Source organism: Rattus norvegicus, chromosome 3, assembly GCF_036323735.1.
Source record: "Rattus norvegicus strain BN/NHsdMcwi chromosome 3, GRCr8, whole genome shotgun sequence".
In the NCBI taxonomy this organism is placed as follows: domain Eukaryota; kingdom Metazoa; phylum Chordata; class Mammalia; order Rodentia; family Muridae; genus Rattus; species Rattus norvegicus.
Genome location: NC_086021.1, coordinates 99,363,116 through 99,380,554, shown reverse-complemented (window position 1 = coordinate 99,380,554; position 17,439 = coordinate 99,363,116). Strand labels below are relative to the sequence as shown.

Genomic DNA, 17,439 nt, shown 5'->3' with positions numbered 1-17,439 from the left:
AGTTCCTATGCCCCTGACTTCCTCACAGTGGTATTCCCTCTTCCTGTCTCCTTACTTCTGTCTTCTTAGCGTTAGACATTTTTCTTTCAGCCCAGAAGTGCTATCATCTTGACACTGGTCACCAAGCAGCTGTTGCGTGACACTATTTCTGAGGAAGTGCGAAAAAAAAGTCTTCTCCATCCAGAGATAGAACCAATAGCAGACCAAAGTAAGTATATCAACAAAGTCAAACTTGGTGAGCCAATGAGCTTATTGGAGTTACTTGGAAGAATATGGATGAGGGCTTACTTATAGCAACATGGATAACTCAAAGGCTGCTACACTGCCAAAAGCCCATTCCAAGGTGAGTGGTCTCATGAAAACTGGAACCCTGGCCATCTCTTGACAGCTTGCATCAATTCAACAGGTAGGAGAGCCTGCCCTTACTAAATATATAAGATTGGAAAGGGAGAGGACTTAGAACTCTGATTAAGTTTCAGGAACTTCCTGAGACTTATGAGTTGTTTATTTCTAGAGTCTTAAGAAGTCTCTCTAAAGAAACTCTCAAGTCCTAATGAGCCTCCTAATGAGCCTCCATTCAGGATGCATAGTTTCAATTTAGAGGAAATTGCTACATAGCTCTCTACCCCTTCTTCCAGTTCTTTCTGCTCTCTGTCGGTGGTGTTCTCTAAGCTTTAGAATGGTGACTTAACTAAACCTTGGGCTACTCTGCCATAGCAACGGTCCCTTATTCTCAGGCCCTTCATTGGTAGTTACAAGTCTTTGTAGCCTATCATCACTTATAAAGGAAACATCCTTTTATGACCAATTACAGTTGACAACAGTGCTTTATGGCCAGTTGTCATAAGCACGCTTAGAGAGAAGTTTGACAGAGCCATATCACGTCCATGTAACAAAAAAAACAACAGCAGTTGTTTCCCTACAGGGACCTGGGACCTCCATAGCCATTTTTTTCGTTTTCCAGACATGGTTTCTCTGTGTAGCCCTAGTCTCTCTCTCTCTCTCTCTCTGACCAGGCTGGCCTCGAACTCAGAGATCTGTCTGCCTCTGTGTCCTGAGTGCTGGGATTAAAGGCATGCACCACTATCACCAACTCAGTCACAGGTTTTTGCCTTAGATTGCAGTATCAGACGTGAATTCCTCCTTATGGGGTGGGCCTTAAATCCAATCAGAAAGTTGTTGGTTGAACCCTAGACAGTACATGCCACTACTGTTCCTATAGTCACTTCTTTCTTAGCCTTATGATAAGGTAGCTGCAGGGTACACAGCCAAGTTGGTGACAACTGTCCCCTAGCAGGTTATGCTGTACCTTCCAACAATATAAAAACAAGCCAGAAGGGAGTGAATATTCAGTTCAGCCCCAGCTTTATTTTTCTATGTCTTATGATCATGCACTGTATTCATCCATAGGGTCATATTATCCAGCTCTGGTATGCAGCTAACAACAGTGGTAGTGACATCATTATTTGGGGGGAGGGCTCTGGGGCATCCTTGGCCAACGATTTCCCACTCTGAGCTTTTTACTCAACAACTCTTTAACTTCTGTGAGTGCTCATTCCCATTAGATGACATGTCTGTGTCTTTATTTAAAATCAACAATTGCCCCTACTGCTCTTTTACAAATCAGTGAAACACTTGAGGTTTGGCATTAGCCACAAAAGCCTTTTTTACAGAGAGTTGCAGGATCTCTAAAAGCCCACCATCATCTATCCTAGAAAAAAAGTTCTAGTTTGTTTGGGTCAGCTAAACTAAGCTACAAGGATGGTTAAAAAAAATAAAAGTCAACAAGGCTCAATATAGTATGAAAAGATTTCAAGGCTTTTTATCAATTCTTCAGTCAAAAGAATTGGGTACTGTGACATTGCCCCATTTAGCCTTCTGTGATCCATAGGTATTCCCCTTGATTCATCTGCCTCCTCACCATGGCATGATGCTGTTGTCATGACTACTGTGCATCGCCCAACCCCTAATGGGAGGATAAGGTGGACCCCATTCATTGAGGAGACATAATTCTATAGCAAGCAGTGGAAGATGGCTGCCCTGGGATTTCCTTCCAAACTGCTCCAGTCATAGATAAATTCAGCCTTGTTGCCTATCCTGTTGAACATCTAATGACCTTGCATCCACCACTACATTAAGGAGGCACAACATTCCATCCGCCATGGGGGAAGGGTCCCCATATTAAGGACTTTCCTCACAGGCATTCTGCCTTCACATATACTACCTCAGTTGTATGCCTCAGAACCTACTGCAGGACCATGAAGCCACCACCACTGCTCCCAACTCTCCAGCTCATCTTTGGTTTTGTCAGTCCTTGCATGGATACCAATTGTGTTGTATGATACTATTTTGGGGGAAAGTCAAATGAGCATTTTCTCATCCTAGAGTGGGAGCCAATGACAGACCAATTAACAGTAGAACTTGGTGAAAGAGTTTGAAGTTTTTTTCAGGAGTGTGGGTGAGTGCGTACTTACAGAAACACAGGTAACTCAAAGGGAACTTACATCACTATAAACCTACCAAGCACAGATGACAACTTCTGAAAACTGGAACCCTGGAACTTTCTGCACAATTTGCAGAGTCCAGTCAACTCCTACTGTTTATACACTCTTGAGTAGAGAGGGGCCCTGTGAATTCAGGGGCTTCATGAAACTTGTGAATTGTCTAAAGGAGCCTCTTCCTAGAATAGGATGTTTCAGTTAGGAGGATATTATTACACAGTACCCCCAGATTTGACACAGATTTGCAGAAGTTTGTGGAATATAATTTTGTCATCGAGAAGCAAGGGAAGAAAAGACCTCCACCTGCCCTTGCTTATGAAATTGTCCCCCCAGAGTGACTCTTGGAGGACACTTCTTGGAGGATGTAGTAAGCTCTCTCCATTCCCTTCTCTCTTTTCCCCAACTTTCCAAGGTCCAAAGGACAAGTTGAAGTCACTCCAGAGAGAAGACTCAGGAGCCTGTCTAGTATCCTATAGTTCTTCAGTGTTTCTGTGACAACTTCAAGAATAGTCCTTTTTTTAAAGAGCAGATCTAACTATGCTTCTCAATTAACTAGACACATAGGTTTCCCAGGGGAAATTGTCCCGATGTGCTCCAGTCCCTGTGTGCCTCCATGTCTCATCCTGTACTCATTTAGTGGTCACTCAAACCCCTGCCAAGTTTTTGTTTGTTTGTTTTATTATTATTTTATTTATCTGATAAAATAATACCCCGATTGATACTCTGAGCCTATGCCTGAGACAGCTGTTCCCAGTATAATAGCAGGTTGTGGCAAAATTCTAGTTATGGCCATTTTATACAACTCTCTCTCTCTCTCTCTCTCTCTCTCTCTCTCTCTCTCTCTCTCTCTCTGTGTGTGTGTGTGTGTGTGTGTGTGTGTGTGTGTGTGTGTGTAGTTCCCTTTCCTAAGTAATGCCAATGAGGAAAAATCAGAGATGTTTCACTATGGTGGGTAGTTCCTGTCAATAAGTAGGCAGGAAATGGTGTATGCTGATGAGATGGAGGGCTGTGAGCAGCTCCTCAAAGGAGCCCAGTGCCAGCCCTGCATTGGGCACAGCTTGAGTCCTGTGTTCCTCCTCATTGCCTTGTTGTCTTGGTTTCCTCATGCAATCAGAATGACCCAGCACTTGACTTCTGGTGGCATCTGGCCTTGACCCAGTCCCTTCCCTGCAAAGTGAAAGGTTGGCAAGTTTACCTATGCTCCTTTTTCTTGCCCGTGGACAGAAACCCAACCAAGCCACCAAGCATCTCCTAGTACCCCTCTCCCTGCACCCCCTTCCCCAGGGAAGATCTCAGCTCTTTTTAAGTTAGCCATGTCTGGGCTCTGTAGCTCCAGATAACACTTGGCAACTATAACCTATACTTTTAAGTGGCCTTCAAGTAATGATGCATGGCTACGGGATATACCCGAAGAGTCTTGACTTTACAAAGAGACAGTACCATATTAAAATTCCCCAGTCTCTTAGAAGCACACAACCTTGGACAAATGAGGAATCCCAGTCTGCATCTTCAGTTGCTCAGCACAGAGGGGAGGTCTGCTGTGAATGATTATCTTTTTGTTACTGTTGTGTCCTCTTTGATCAGGATGAAGTGGGTGCCGGGAAGTATTGGGGTTCTCACCTCCTAGAATTATTGGGAATACCTGACCTTAAGGCCTGAGTGGGAACCACCATTTCCTCTTCCGAGAGGGCACTGGAGTGCTGGAGGCAACTCAAGACATCCCAACAGCAGGTTCTCAGCACAAAGAGGTTTATTTATCCCAGAGGGACAAAGACAGGAGCTAGAGGATAAGGAAGAAAAGGAAGAGAAGGGAGAAGGGGAAGGGATGTTTGTCCCAGAGGGTGTCAAAGGTCTGCCTCTGGATAAAGAGGAGACAGACGGGGCCCTTAGGAAAGTGGAGTTTATAAAGGTAAGAGGGAGACTCCACATTAGGATGAGGTGTTTTAAGATTTTTTTCTATTGTATTTTATGTATGTGAGTATATTGTAGCTGTCTTCAGACACACCAGAAGGATCTGTACCAGATCCCATTATAGATGGTTGTGAGCCACATGTGTTTGTTGGGAATTGAACTCAGGACCTCTGGAAGAGCAGTCAGTTAACTGCTGAGATGTTTACTTTTGATTGGGCATGTTAATTATGTGAGCCAACAAGGGCTTTTGATTACTAAACTTCAATACTTTGATAGCTAGACATTGCAGTCGCCTCAAGAGGAGGAGGTGGCCAAATAGTGGAATAGATCTTGGTGGCTAACTTTAGAAATGTAATCTAAAGATTTTTAGCAAGACAGGGGAATAGGGAGAGGGCAAGGCCTGCTAGGCCATGTTTACCATACTCTGGCTGGCTAGAGTCGCTTCAACTGGGGTTCCTTTCTCAGCTCACATCTGTTTATCTCACTTGAGCCCCCAAGCAAGAGGGGCTGAAGGAAAATTTGATTTGTTACTTTAGTCTGGAAAAGCAGGTTCTCCTTGTTTGTCCCTGGATGGCATCCAAGTTTCTCAAGTAGGACTTTTGCCACCCACATTTGCCAGCAGGCTGTCTCAAAATCTCTGGAAAGAGCATCAGGAAATTGGAGAAAACTCTGATAAATAACAAAGCCCAGCTGAAGACCATACTCCTCGGGAGCTAAGCTTTCATCACAGTGGTCACTACCAGACTGGTTTCCATGACATCTATTTCCAGTAGAGGAATTTTAATCCAACAACACGAGTGCTCTGGCAAGGGATCATATCCAAAAACCTGCTAGGTTTACCTGATCTGACTGGAATGCAGACAGGCTCTGGATCACAGTATGATCTGGCTGGAATACAAACACACCCTTAGTACACACATTTCATCCCTAACAACATAGGTAAAGTTGGTTTGTAGAAGAAAGCAGCCATGTTTGAAAGTGACTTCTAATTGAGAGGCATACAAAGTGACAAATCAGAGAAAGATTTGACAGAGTGAGTCAGAGATAGGATACACCCAATGAGAACAGATAGGAAAAGTGAAGCTATGTAAGGGCATAGCGGTTGAGTATGGAGAGCAGTTCAGTTGAGTTCTGTTCAGTTCTGTTCAGTTCATGCAGTCTGTACAGTCAGTGCAGTTCAGTTCATGGAGTTCAGAGGCAGAGCAATTCAGTGAGAAGCTGAGAAAAGCCAGTTTGAATCAGTCAGCTTGAAGAGGAGTTTTGAACCAGAGCATGAGTTGAACCAGCAAACCAGAGCTCAGAAAGGACTAGAGAGAGTAAGCTTATTCAACAGTAAGCCTCCCTAGATGACAATTACATCTGGTGAATAAAAGTTACTTTTACCGTTTCCCAATATCAGAGACTGTCTGTGCTGACTCACCTGCAAGGGGAGTGCAGGGGTGGGTGTGGGGGGTGAGGAGGAACATTCTTCAGCACTAAGTTAGTTCCCAACCTCCCATCTCTTGGTTATATTCCTTGCAGATGTCTGCTGTGGAGGAAGATGGACATGTGCTCCAAATGGGATATCCCCAATGTTGACATCCAACTGGCTCTAAAATGTAAGAATTCTTAGGTGGAAAAGTACCAGTGCCCAGCAGTAATTCGATAGATGAGACCCAGTTCTCTTAGAGCCTCAGGTGCCATACTCAGGAGAGTACCAGTAGCCTTCAGAAGGGCTGTAGCAGATGTCAAAGCTGTACCCAGTGTTGGACAGAGAGAGAAGCTTTTCTTTCATGTCTACAGGAGACAGTAAACTAAGGAAATGTGAGAACGAAGTTGTTACCAGACTGTCTTGGCTAGTTTTGCGCCAATGTGGCACAGCTAAAAGTCATCTGAGAGGAGGGAAGCTCAATTGAGAAAAACGACTCCATGCAATCAGTCTGTAAGGCAAACCTGTAGGGTACTTTCTCTATTAGTGATTGATGGGGGACAGCCAGGCCATTGTGTGAGGTGCCACCCCTACACTAGTCCTGGGTCTATGAGAAAGCAGGGTGAGCAAGCCACGGGGACCAAGCCAGTAAGCAGCATGCCTCTGTGACCTTCTCATGAGTCCCTGCGTCCAGGTTCCTGCCCTGTTTGAGTTCCTGCCTTGGTTTTCCTCAGTAGACTGTGATGTGGGATATGTACGCTAAATATAAACCCCTTTCTCCCTAAGTTGCTTTTGGTCATTGTTGTGCATCATAGTAATGGCCCTAAGGCACAGAACTACAAAAGGTTAAAGCCGGAAGGACCTGCAGGTCATTTAGTTCAAACTAATTTTATAGATACTGTCACTTAGGCCCAGAGGCAATTAACTAGCTTGAGGATGTAATGGTGGCCAGAGACAGTGCCCCGTAGGGTTACATAGTTTTAGCTCTGTGTCATGATGACACACCTCTTTAATCACAGCACTCAGGGAGCAGAAGTGGGCAAATATCTGTGACTTTAAGGCCAGTCTGGTCTATACCAAGAGTTCTAAGACAGCCAGGAACACATAAAAAGAGTCTGTCTCGAAAATAAGATAAAATGGACCCTCCAAAAAAATCAAATATCCTTTTCTTACTCTCAAGGCACCTCCTTCAGAGGTCAGTGCAGAGATGGGTCACCTGCACGGTTTAGGGTAGCAGGGTTCTAAGCCATTTGCCCCTGTCTATTCTCTGTTTCCTCGATCCTCCACTGACAGGGTACTGGGGAGTCCTGAAGAGTTGCAAGAGCCCACCTAATATTCCTTACCAGGAATAAAGTCAGTGCTACAGCATACGCGCACGTGCACGCACACACACTTCCTTCCCTGTGTCTGAGCAGCTCCACTCACTTTTACACATATCTCCCAAGAGACTATACATGTACATGGGAAACAACTGCAGAGAGGGAGGCGGATTTAAATGTGCATCAATAGAATAGACCATAGTAGATTCATACAGTGGAATATTATAGAGCTGTGAAAGGGAAATTAGTTAGAACATGTCTGCATGAAGCTTAAAATTTTTTTAAAAAGTGTGATGCAATTTAAGAATTAAAGTAAAATTTGGAAACAGACAAATATTCTCTAGTGCTCAGGGATCAAATGATCATTTACAAAAAAATATAAAGGAATGCTTAGAATAACAAATCAGAATGTGAGATTCTTGTCTTCTCAGTATAGAGACTAGAGGGAATTCAACTGTAGTTGTCAAGGTTTATTGAAGTTGGCAGAGGTTCGTGGGTGCTTGATACACAAGATTTTTTTCCTAAATTTTATACATCTAAAATATTAACAAAAAGGAACAAAGAGAAACACTGGGCTGCCAACCCCATTGGAAATGATTTATTTACCACTCTAAGATTTGTGCTCCAAAGTGTAACCAGACATGTGACCACAATGTCTCATGCGACATTTTTGTGCTTTGATTCGGGATGGCATAATGAACACGCAGCATCTAACAACAGGAAACGACGAAGGCAGAAACACTCCACAGGACTAACTTTCTCCTCCAAAAATTCCCACCTCAGTTCAGTTCAGATACTGCCCCCTTACCCCGGGACCCATTTCTATCTGAGAGCTGCTGACCTGAACAGCATTCCCAGGATTCTCTTATCTGTTGTTTCCGTTAGGGTGATACGCTGCCCACTCACCGCCCCCCAGAGTCTTCTGTAATCAGAATGGACAGACACATGCAAGGTCTTGGTGGACACTCAACAAATAGATACCTAGTTGACACTGGGAGGGGATTCACAGAGAACTGGGGTGAACTCCTCACTGCCCATCATAGCCCAGCCTGTAATGGCCTCTCACTTTATTTCCACCTCTTGCTGGAAAACACTCCCTGACAAAGATATAGACCCTTCCTAAGCTAATTGGGATGTGACTTATAAGCATGGCTGGAAACAGGCTAAACTGATGTAAAAGGTGACTGAAATTTTTTGGTTCACCAGTCTAACATCTCTGAGCAATTTACAGAGGAGGTTTTGAAGAGGAAGCACAGCCAATGGAGGAGCCAGGAAGTCCCATCAAGTGGACAGTGACAACTGATGCCTGCTACCTTCTGAAGTCGGACTGGCAGGCACCCATGACATTGGTGCTGTGCTATGGTTAGCCACACTGAGGCGCTGTGGAGCAAGGAAGTAACTGACAACCCGAATTCTGCCTCACAAGTATCTACCCCTGCAGCTAGCTACTTATACTTTTTCCTAGTGGGACATCTACTGGAAATATCAACGGGGCATAAACCTAGCCTTTTGTTATTTGAGTTAAAGGGGCATAGACCCCAAGTTGGAGGGAGGCATAATTCCAAGTTTAAAGTTCTCCCACCTCCTCATTCACATAGCCTGAAGGAACAAGGCAAGCTCAGAGCTGCTTCTTCCTGAAGTGCAGGCACACCGAGCAGGACAGGCCTGTCACACGGAGTCAACTGGGTGGGTGACGCTGGTAGACATGACAGTTGTCCTCAGAATGCCACAGACACTCCAGAGGAACGGCAACCTAGGTCTGCCAGGGAAAGGGCACTCTACGTGTGATCAAAGACAAACAAAACCCACATCAATTCCTTAAATAAAACAGTCAAAACACACAGTACAGTTCAAGAGTGGGATATGAACAGCAGAAATGTAAAAAAGGAGAAGTAAGCGGAGAGCTCTTGTCTTCATACTGCCCAGTGTTGAGATTCTGGAGGTCAAGGGTGGAAAGGTTGCCTGGGTAGTGTCGAAGGGACCTCATCAAGCGCAGCCCCTCCTGCTCCAGAACCCCTGTGCTAGTTAAGGACAGGAGCCTGGTGTATTCCACCTAGAGCATCAGTGTGGCATGAGCCCCCGTGGCCCAGGGACCTGCTGCCAGCCAGTAGTTCTCAACCTTCCAAATGCTGTGACCCTATAATAAAGTTTCTTGTGTTTTGGCAATCTCCAACCACAGAACTATTTTCATTGCTACTTCATATCTGTAATTTTGCTACTGTTATGAATCACAATGTAAATATTTTGGAGATAGAGGGTGGCCAAAGGGGCCATGACACACAGGTTGAGAACTGCTGCTTTAGACCAATGTGAGCAGGGACTGTCTACTGAGTATACCTGACGCACATCTTTTTCCAAAACACAGATGAGCAAGACACACAGTCTTCTGAGTGACCCTGACATGCCAGTCCTGCTCACTGTCCTGCCAATGCTGCTCACTCTTTAGTATTGGGAATACAGTAAGAGAGGAATGAGTTCCTGGCCTCAGCCAACATGTCTGCATCTGTCTTTGGGTGTAGGCATGTGGACAGGGCACGAGGGGATGACTGACAGCTGAGCCTGGAAGATGACTGTGTCCAAGAAAGACGGTCAGTGGCCGGTGGCCAACTACAGGTGCAATTGGTGCCACATGGCGATCTGCCGGCGTGGGTTTTTTAGCATCTCCTCCCAGTGGCTTCGCTCAGAGCCAGAGGCGTGCAGGCCCAGGCTGCAGCGCCCAAGCTCGCAGCTCGGCCCCTCCTCACCCTGGCCCAGCACCTCCAGCTCCACACTGGATGCCTGCAGCAGGTCATCTGGTAGCTCAAACATGATCATCTCATTCCACACGGGGTTGATCTTGTGCTTGGCCCGTTTTGTCTGTTTCTTCTTCAGCTTCTGAGCCTGGTGTTTCAAGGTCACCTTGACAGAGACATCTAGGGAGGGGTACAGAGAAAAGAAAGTTGGAGGAGAGCAAGTGAGCTGTTAGGATCTGGTCACACCTGGAATACTGCTCCTTTTTTTGGGGTTCCCTACACTTCCACTGGACCATGCATTCACTCAACAGGGCAGGAACTAGTCTAAAGATAAGGAAAGGCAAAGTTGCAATTAGAATGTGTAAGACTGGCCATACAGGTTGAATATCTTTCTCTGGAAGGTTTGGGACCATAAACATTTCAGATTTGGGGTGTTTTTCAGACTAGGGGATATTTGCATATACATTATGCAAATTGGGATTGGGACTCAAGTGTAAGCATAACATTCATTTAATGACTCTTTTTTTCTTGATCCTAGGACTTTTCACATACTAAACAAGCATTCTAGCACTGAGCCAAATCTCCAGCCTTCCTTTTACTTGTTCTTTGGCGACAGGATTGTACCAAGTCACTACAGTTGGTCTCGAACTTTCTCTGCAGCCCAGGCAGTCCTGGAACTTGAGATCTTCCTTCACAGAAGCTGGGATTCCAGGCCTGCACCCCTAGGCTTTCGTGTGCATCTTATACACATAGCCTAAAGATACTTTTATACAACATAAAGCCAAGTGTTCATGGAGTAGAATTCTCTACTAGTGCCCAAGAGATTCCAGAAGTTGGCATTTATTAGATTTTCAGATTAGAGATACATTAGCCTGTCACAAAACATATGAGGTCAGTAGGTAGCTAAGACCTGAGCACATCAGATAGTCTCTGGAGAATCACTTTGGCCATAAGTCCTTTCTAAGTGACTTGACAAACCAAGTCAGGGGCAAGGGCTTAAGTGTCCTCTAGTTTGCTATCAAATCAGACCAGAAAAAAATTGCTCTCTCCACCTTCATCCTCTCCATTCTCCCGTCAAGCCTTCGTGTTCATTGTTAAGATGGTCCTCCTGGCTGTCTGAGTTCTCTTCACATGTCTCTTTCCTAAGTTTTACTTGAGGACCTTGACTTACTATGGAGAGGGTGAAGGCAGTCTCCCCGGCCTCAGGTCCCCAGGAAATTCACAAGTCAGCAGGCAAGCTTCCACGCTAAGGACAGTTTGTTTTCATTAGTCAAGGTTGCCCAAGCTAATGTGAGAATAATTGTTAACTTTGTGTTTATTGCTATCGTTATCGCCCCTGGGTGGTTAGTTTGTTATTTCTACAGAGATATTTCAGACACAAAGTGCTCTTCTATAATGGTCCTGATGGGAGCTATTTAAAAAAAAAAAAAAAGCAAGACAGAATTGACTGGAAGGGATAAAGCCAGGCATCAGCTTCTGACCTGTGGCTCAGGACTGTAGCAACACCAGCCCTTCTGATTTCATTTACCCAAGACCTGTTAGGAATGCACAAGTGAGTCTGTATTTTTAACTTTTAATACATAAAGATGATTTCTGTATTATTGATATATTGCATTGAGCACTCCATTCCCTGTGTAGGTGTGTCCCAGGTAATCCTTGCTGCTTTTCTGCTTTGCTAGGAGAGCCTGCTCTGTCCTCAAGACCAGAGACCTATGCTCAAGTATCAGAAGGCAACCTTAAGCCTACAGGCTTTTGTGAATAGGTTTATATGGGCATCTGTACCGTAGACTCCTTAAGCCCCAGACTTTAGCAGGTGTGTATGGGAGGGGGCATTTGGCCAAGACTTGGAATGGAGAAGAGAATGGGAGGGTGTAAGAACACTGGTAGAGAGGTGAGAGCACTTAAGGCATTTGTGTGTCTGTCAGACCTGGCAACAGATGCTGAAGGTGACTTCACAACAGGACCCTTGTTCACCCATCCATCTCCGTTTTACACCGGGTACCACTGCCTTCTGCATGAATCCCAGAGCTGCGGCATCCTGCCTGTCTCCTTGCACCCTCACTTACCTTTGCCTAGAAGCTCCTTGGATTGGTTGGAGTGGAGGTTCTTAGCTTTAATCAGCACCACCAGGAGGCGATTGGCAGCTGGAAGGTAGCTGATTGACAGAAGGACCTCCCCAGTTCCTGCAGATGGCTCCTAAACACAGAAGGATAGAGATTGCACTGAACTTGACTTCTGATCCATCAACCGAAGCCAAGGCTGGAGTCACACTACCCTCACACCCCATAGACATTCCAGGATCCACTCACCTAAGGTTCATTTCTCTGCCACTGTACAAGGCAGCAGGGCTGAGGAAGGGGGCTGGCATGTATGCCAACAGGAGAACTTAGTCTACCATATGTGTCGCCATTCTATGTTTATTTGAAACAGGTCTCACTATGCAGCCCTAGCTGGCCCAGAACTCACTATGTAGATCAGGCTGGCCTCCCACTTAAGAAATTCACCTGCCTCTGCCTCTTAAGTGTTGAGATTAGGCATGAGCTACCAAGTCCTGGCACATGCTTTCTCTTTAAATCCAGTTATAAATGTAGCCTCTCACGCTACATGGAAGGTGGAAAGCAGGGCCTCTCTCCTTCTGCACCCTTTGCCTAGACTCTGGGAGTACCTTGGTAGATATCTAGGGTCCTAGGGAACCCAGTTTGAGAGTCCTAGCATGGACCCACCAGGCTCCTGGGGGAGTAGAGTTATTGCTTCTCACTCCTCTCTCCTTGTGTTTATTTTAATTCTCTCTCTGTTTGTGTGTGTGTGTGTGTGTGTGTGTGTGTGTGTCTGTGTGTGTGTGTCTGTGTGTGTGTGTGTCTGTGTGTGTAGGGGTGTGTGTGTGAATGTGTGAATGCAGATTCCCTCAGAGACCAGGTGACACAGATCCCTTGAAACTGGGGTTACAGGTAGCTGTGAGTCATCAAGCATATGCTGGAACGTGGGTCCTCTTCAGGAGTAGTTGGAGCTCTCCATCACTGAGCCATTCCTTCAGGCCCAAGTCGTCCGTTTCTTTGTTTGAAAAGATAACTCCAGCTTTACAGGCTAACATCACCAATGAAGTGGCATGTCTAATGCTTAACAGGGACTGGATTCACCAACAGGAACCAGCCACATGAGCACAAGGCTCCAAGGACAGCTGGCAAGGACCGAGTGGCAGTGTCATAGTCAGGGTAGGCTGGAGACACTCTGTCTCTGTCCACGCCAAGTGCCTCCCAGTCCCCCTTACTCCCACATGTACTGGTTTACTGTGGCCCCCATCAGCTTCCTGCAGGAGTGTGAACTGTTGTTGCCAAGTCTTTTGAATGACACCCTCCCTGACCTGTGGTACAGCTTTTAAGCCTCAGATTTTGCCCCTTTTTTTGTGCTGATCAGTGAGGGGATCCAGGGAGCCCATCCCCCACCCACCAATGAGGTCACTGTGAGTGGTCGCAGAGCCCTTTGCTTCCTTCAGTCACACTGGCACAGAGCCCAGCCGTGGATAGTGGAACCCTGCTGTGTGTTCTAAGCACACCCTCTGCCTCAAAGCATGTCTGTTGTCCAGGACAAATGTCTCTCTGCCATGGCCCCAATGGCTCGTTCTTCCCAGGGGACTCTTTTGAAACTGCTCTTGAGGGAGGAGCCAGGTCTCTACCCTAATTGAGTCTGCTCTGCTCCTCTAATCTTCTCTCCCCTTTTGAATTGCTTCTAAGAATTGGGGAACCTGCGGGCCATTACCTCATGTTGGAAACTGAACCCCCAAAGCAATAGCAGTATCCCCACGGAGAAGTGAGATAACCTCATCCACACCTTTGTGCCCACAATTGTCCTTCCTCTGCCATCTCAGGACAGGACAGCACAGGACAGGACAGGAAAGGCAGACAGCTTTCTTAAGTGGTTGTTAGACTTGCCGCCCTCCTGGTGTAGCAGGCAGGGGTAGGGGTGGGGCGGTGGGGGTGGGGCAGCGGGGGACGGGGCACAAGCTTTCCTGTCCTTACTAATTGGACCCTTGAGGCAGCTAGTGGTCTATCCCGGTCTGTTGAGACACCCAGAGGCAGGCCCTGGCCTTGAGATTTCAGTAGTAGTTGTTCAATTAGATTTAGACGGCTAGTCACATGACAAATTGATCCAGGAGTGTCAGGGATTCTTGGTGTGACAAGAGTACAGATGGCCAAGGTCTATTAAACACAAGCTCTGCTTCACCCAAGTGCGTTGCCTGTCCCACCAGACTGCAGGTTCGTTACACATCCCTGGCACCAAACATGCCCTGGATACAAAATAAATGTTTGCCAGAAAAATATCAGACATCTCTCTTAATCTTGGCAGTGACCTTGGGAAAGGCACTGAAATTCTCATTCTCCACAGGAGAGTCAGGTGGGGTTTGCTACCTCCTGGGTCAGTAGCTGTGACACAGCAAGTCCCAGACTCCCGTGGAATCTGCTCTAAGTCCCAGGTCACTGCTCCGGCTTCCTAGGTGGACAGTCTGTCTTTGAACTCTCATGTCAGAGTGGAGGCAGGGAGGTCTGGGAACAGGTGACAAGCACACAGCCCAGGAGCAGCAGAGCTGGCAAGGTGACCCATCAAAGTGACACAGCTGTCCTGGGCTGCTATTACAGATGGCCAGGCCTGAGCCTTCTGCCCTCCACCCCTCAGCAGGCCTGCACTCTTGATGGGCTTCTCACATATGTGAAAGTGAAGACCAGGACCAGCCTTGTGGATGTCATCATGCAAGAGAACTGCAGGGACACCTGGCCTTGGCCTCTGATGCTCAAAGTACCACAAGTGAAAACCAGCCCCCCCCACTTCCGGTCCCTCCCCACCTCCTTTTGTCTTAGATGCTCAGTGAATCACTCCAGACTGCTCTCAGAGTGGGGTGCTCTGTTGTCCCTAATGACGCACATGCCACTTTTGGCTAAATGTCTTCTGGCAGGAACTGGGGCACTGCTGCCACCTCTGTTAACCCATTCAAGCCCAGAAAAGGAAAGAAAACAAAACCAGAAACATCTGGGTTGCAGAAACTGCAGACTCCCTCAGCAGCTTTAAATCAGTCCTCAGTCTCCATCTGGGTGGGATTCCAGAGCTGGCCTGGAGCCGAAGGGTTCCTGCCCCACGCCACTGCCCAGAGGGTGCCTGGCTAACTGTGGAGTAGTGACAGCTGCAGCACGAGATGACATTGAGATGGATGAGCCTGAGGACAGGACTCTGCTGCAGCTGTGGCTTGCTGCCTGGGACACAGCAGGGTTGGGTGAGGTGCTTGAGAATGAGTGACTGTTGTCTTTCAGGGGATAGATAGAAACAGGCAAGACACCCAAGATTCTGTCTCAGTGAGGTAGATTTCAGCCCTTCTGGGGTCATACCAAAACACCAAGCCTGGTAGGTGGAACTTTTAAGCTACAGGAAAAATAAGCTTATTAGTTTAACAAACCCACGTCTTCTTTCCCACCAGGGACCCTGTAAGTGACCCCATATGCACCCCCAAGTCACACAGTCATTAGAAAGTGTGCATTGAGACATCAGATCTCAAAGGGTGGCTGTGGTTTTTCCTATCAATTTTCCAAGTCGAGAAAAGACAGAAAAAAACAGAGCCCAGAAGAAACAATGAGCCAAAGAGAAACAGGTGAGGAGGGAACGCACTCTGCCTGCTAAAGTCCAGGCTTGATAGGAAAGACGCCTGCCCAGCATCTCCCCTGGCAAAGGCACGGCAGTTCAGAAAAGCACCCAGGGTGAGTCAGAAGGACATGCCGTCGAGGCTGAGCTATCTGCCAGCCTTGGTCTGCTGATGCTGTGTGGATTTCTGATCGTGTCAGCCTCAGTTGCCCTGTGTGCATACAGGGTGTTCATGGTGTTGCCCTTACCTGACTGGTTTGGGAAGTGATGATGATGATGATGATGATGATGATGGTGGTGGTGGTGGTGGTGGTGGTGGTGGTGGTGGTGGTGGTGGTGGTGGTAGTGGTGGTGATGGTGACTACTACTGCTACTACTACTATTCAGATAGGTGACTTCCTGAGCCGAGCCACTGAGATGGCAAGCACAGAAATAGTGTCCCAGTGGGCAGGTTGGCAACTTGCTTTATCCAGAAAGGTGAAAGGAAAGGCTTGCAACTTTGTGGGTCTGGCAAGCTCGTCCAGACTGGTCCACCTTGTGACCCCTGGACTGTGTGAAGTCTTTTGGCCCAAGGACCTCTATGAATGCCACCTAATGCAAAACCGTAAACACACGTACAACATTCTGAGATTGTTTTGCAATTTGTGTGTGTGTGTATACATATATATGCATATATATATATATAACTTGACTGTATGACTATTGATGGTCAATCATGACATGTGAATGACTACATCGTGTGCCAGTGTCATAAGGTTAGATACATCTTCGTGGTGTAGAGCAGCTAACTGACAGATGAGCTATCTTGATCAGAGGTTCCCTGAAGCAGGCTCTTGGATTGATTCTGAGGACTGATGCACCATCCCTGACATACCTTGATTACATATTATACTGGCTGGTGGGGGATATGGCTTGATCTCCAAGGAGCCCAAGGTCTTGGCAGCCTCCAAGTGGGCACTATCCCAGACCAGTCTCCATGCAGACCACTGACTGTACTCTGGTCTTCAAGGAGACCAGGCAGTTCATTCAGATTCAGACTTAGTACCAGCACCCCTGCCTAACAGGCCTTCCAGAACATTCCATCCGAGCACTTACAGGCTCTTCTTAGACATCCCAGGATCTAAATCAGCCGTCGGGAAACATCTCTAACAGTTTGCCCCCAGGTCTGCATGCTCTGAGATCAGAGAGGCTTTGTGCTTCCTTCCTCCACTCGCCTCTGCAGGGCTAGCTAGAGAGGAACAGAAGAACTGAAGTTGTATTTAGATGAGGGTGACTACCATAGCATTAAGCTAATGCCACCCTCACTGTGATGCGCCCCTGCTAGTAGGACTGTCCTCAAACAAGTGCCGGGAAACCCAAGTTCAGGGCTATGAATCTGCTCCAGCCTCTGACCAGGAGCTCACGCTGCCTTTTTTCCTGAGCTGAGAGTGTCTCTGAGTGTTGTTCCATCATCTCAACCTTCTACTCTCACACTCTACCAGCCAGCTCTAGGCCTCTGGTCTGAAAACCCCCTACCTTTGCTGTGGTCTTCAGTTCACCCCACTGTGCTGTCCCCAGGGGTACAGATGCTCCATTCAGGCCCAGGCGGAGTTCCCCAATCACACTATGTCTGGAGAAGCGGTCACAGGTCCTCAGGGTGAGTGTCAGGGTAGCTGTGGGGAGCTCTTCCTCACCCAGGGGCAGGGCCAGGCCCTCCTCCCAGGTTGTGTGCAGCTGCCGTTTCTTCAGAGCCGTCTGTGCCTCCACAGAGCCTGTCTTGACAGCCACGCTGCCCTGGATGTAACAGTCACAGCCTCCTTCGTGGTCACTGGTGACAGCTGCAGGCAGGAACAAAACAAGACAGACCTGGGACTTCCTGGGCATTGGGGGACTGGCTACAGAACACAGATGGCCTTGGGTGTCTGCAGGACCATGGGGCTGACACGGCATTCCATCACTATGTA

At 47.1% G+C, this 17,439-nt stretch overlaps 1 protein-coding gene across 1 annotated transcript in view; it reads right to left on the bottom strand.

Moving 5' to 3' along the window:
• Positions 1-7,594: 7,594 nt before the first annotated feature.
• Positions 7,595-17,439, bottom strand: part of Syt13 (synaptotagmin 13) — a 40,407-nt gene continuing 30,562 nt past the window's right edge. The window contains exons 4-6 of the mRNA NM_030839.4: positions 17,012-17,313; positions 11,938-12,067; positions 7,595-10,051 (exon numbers count right to left, since the gene is read on the bottom strand). Of these exons, the coding sequence (NP_110466.3) occupies positions 9,747-10,051; positions 11,938-12,067; positions 17,012-17,313 (737 nt within the window). The 3' untranslated portion in view covers positions 7,595-9,746. The remainder of the gene's footprint in view (positions 10,052-11,937; positions 12,068-17,011; positions 17,314-17,439) is intronic.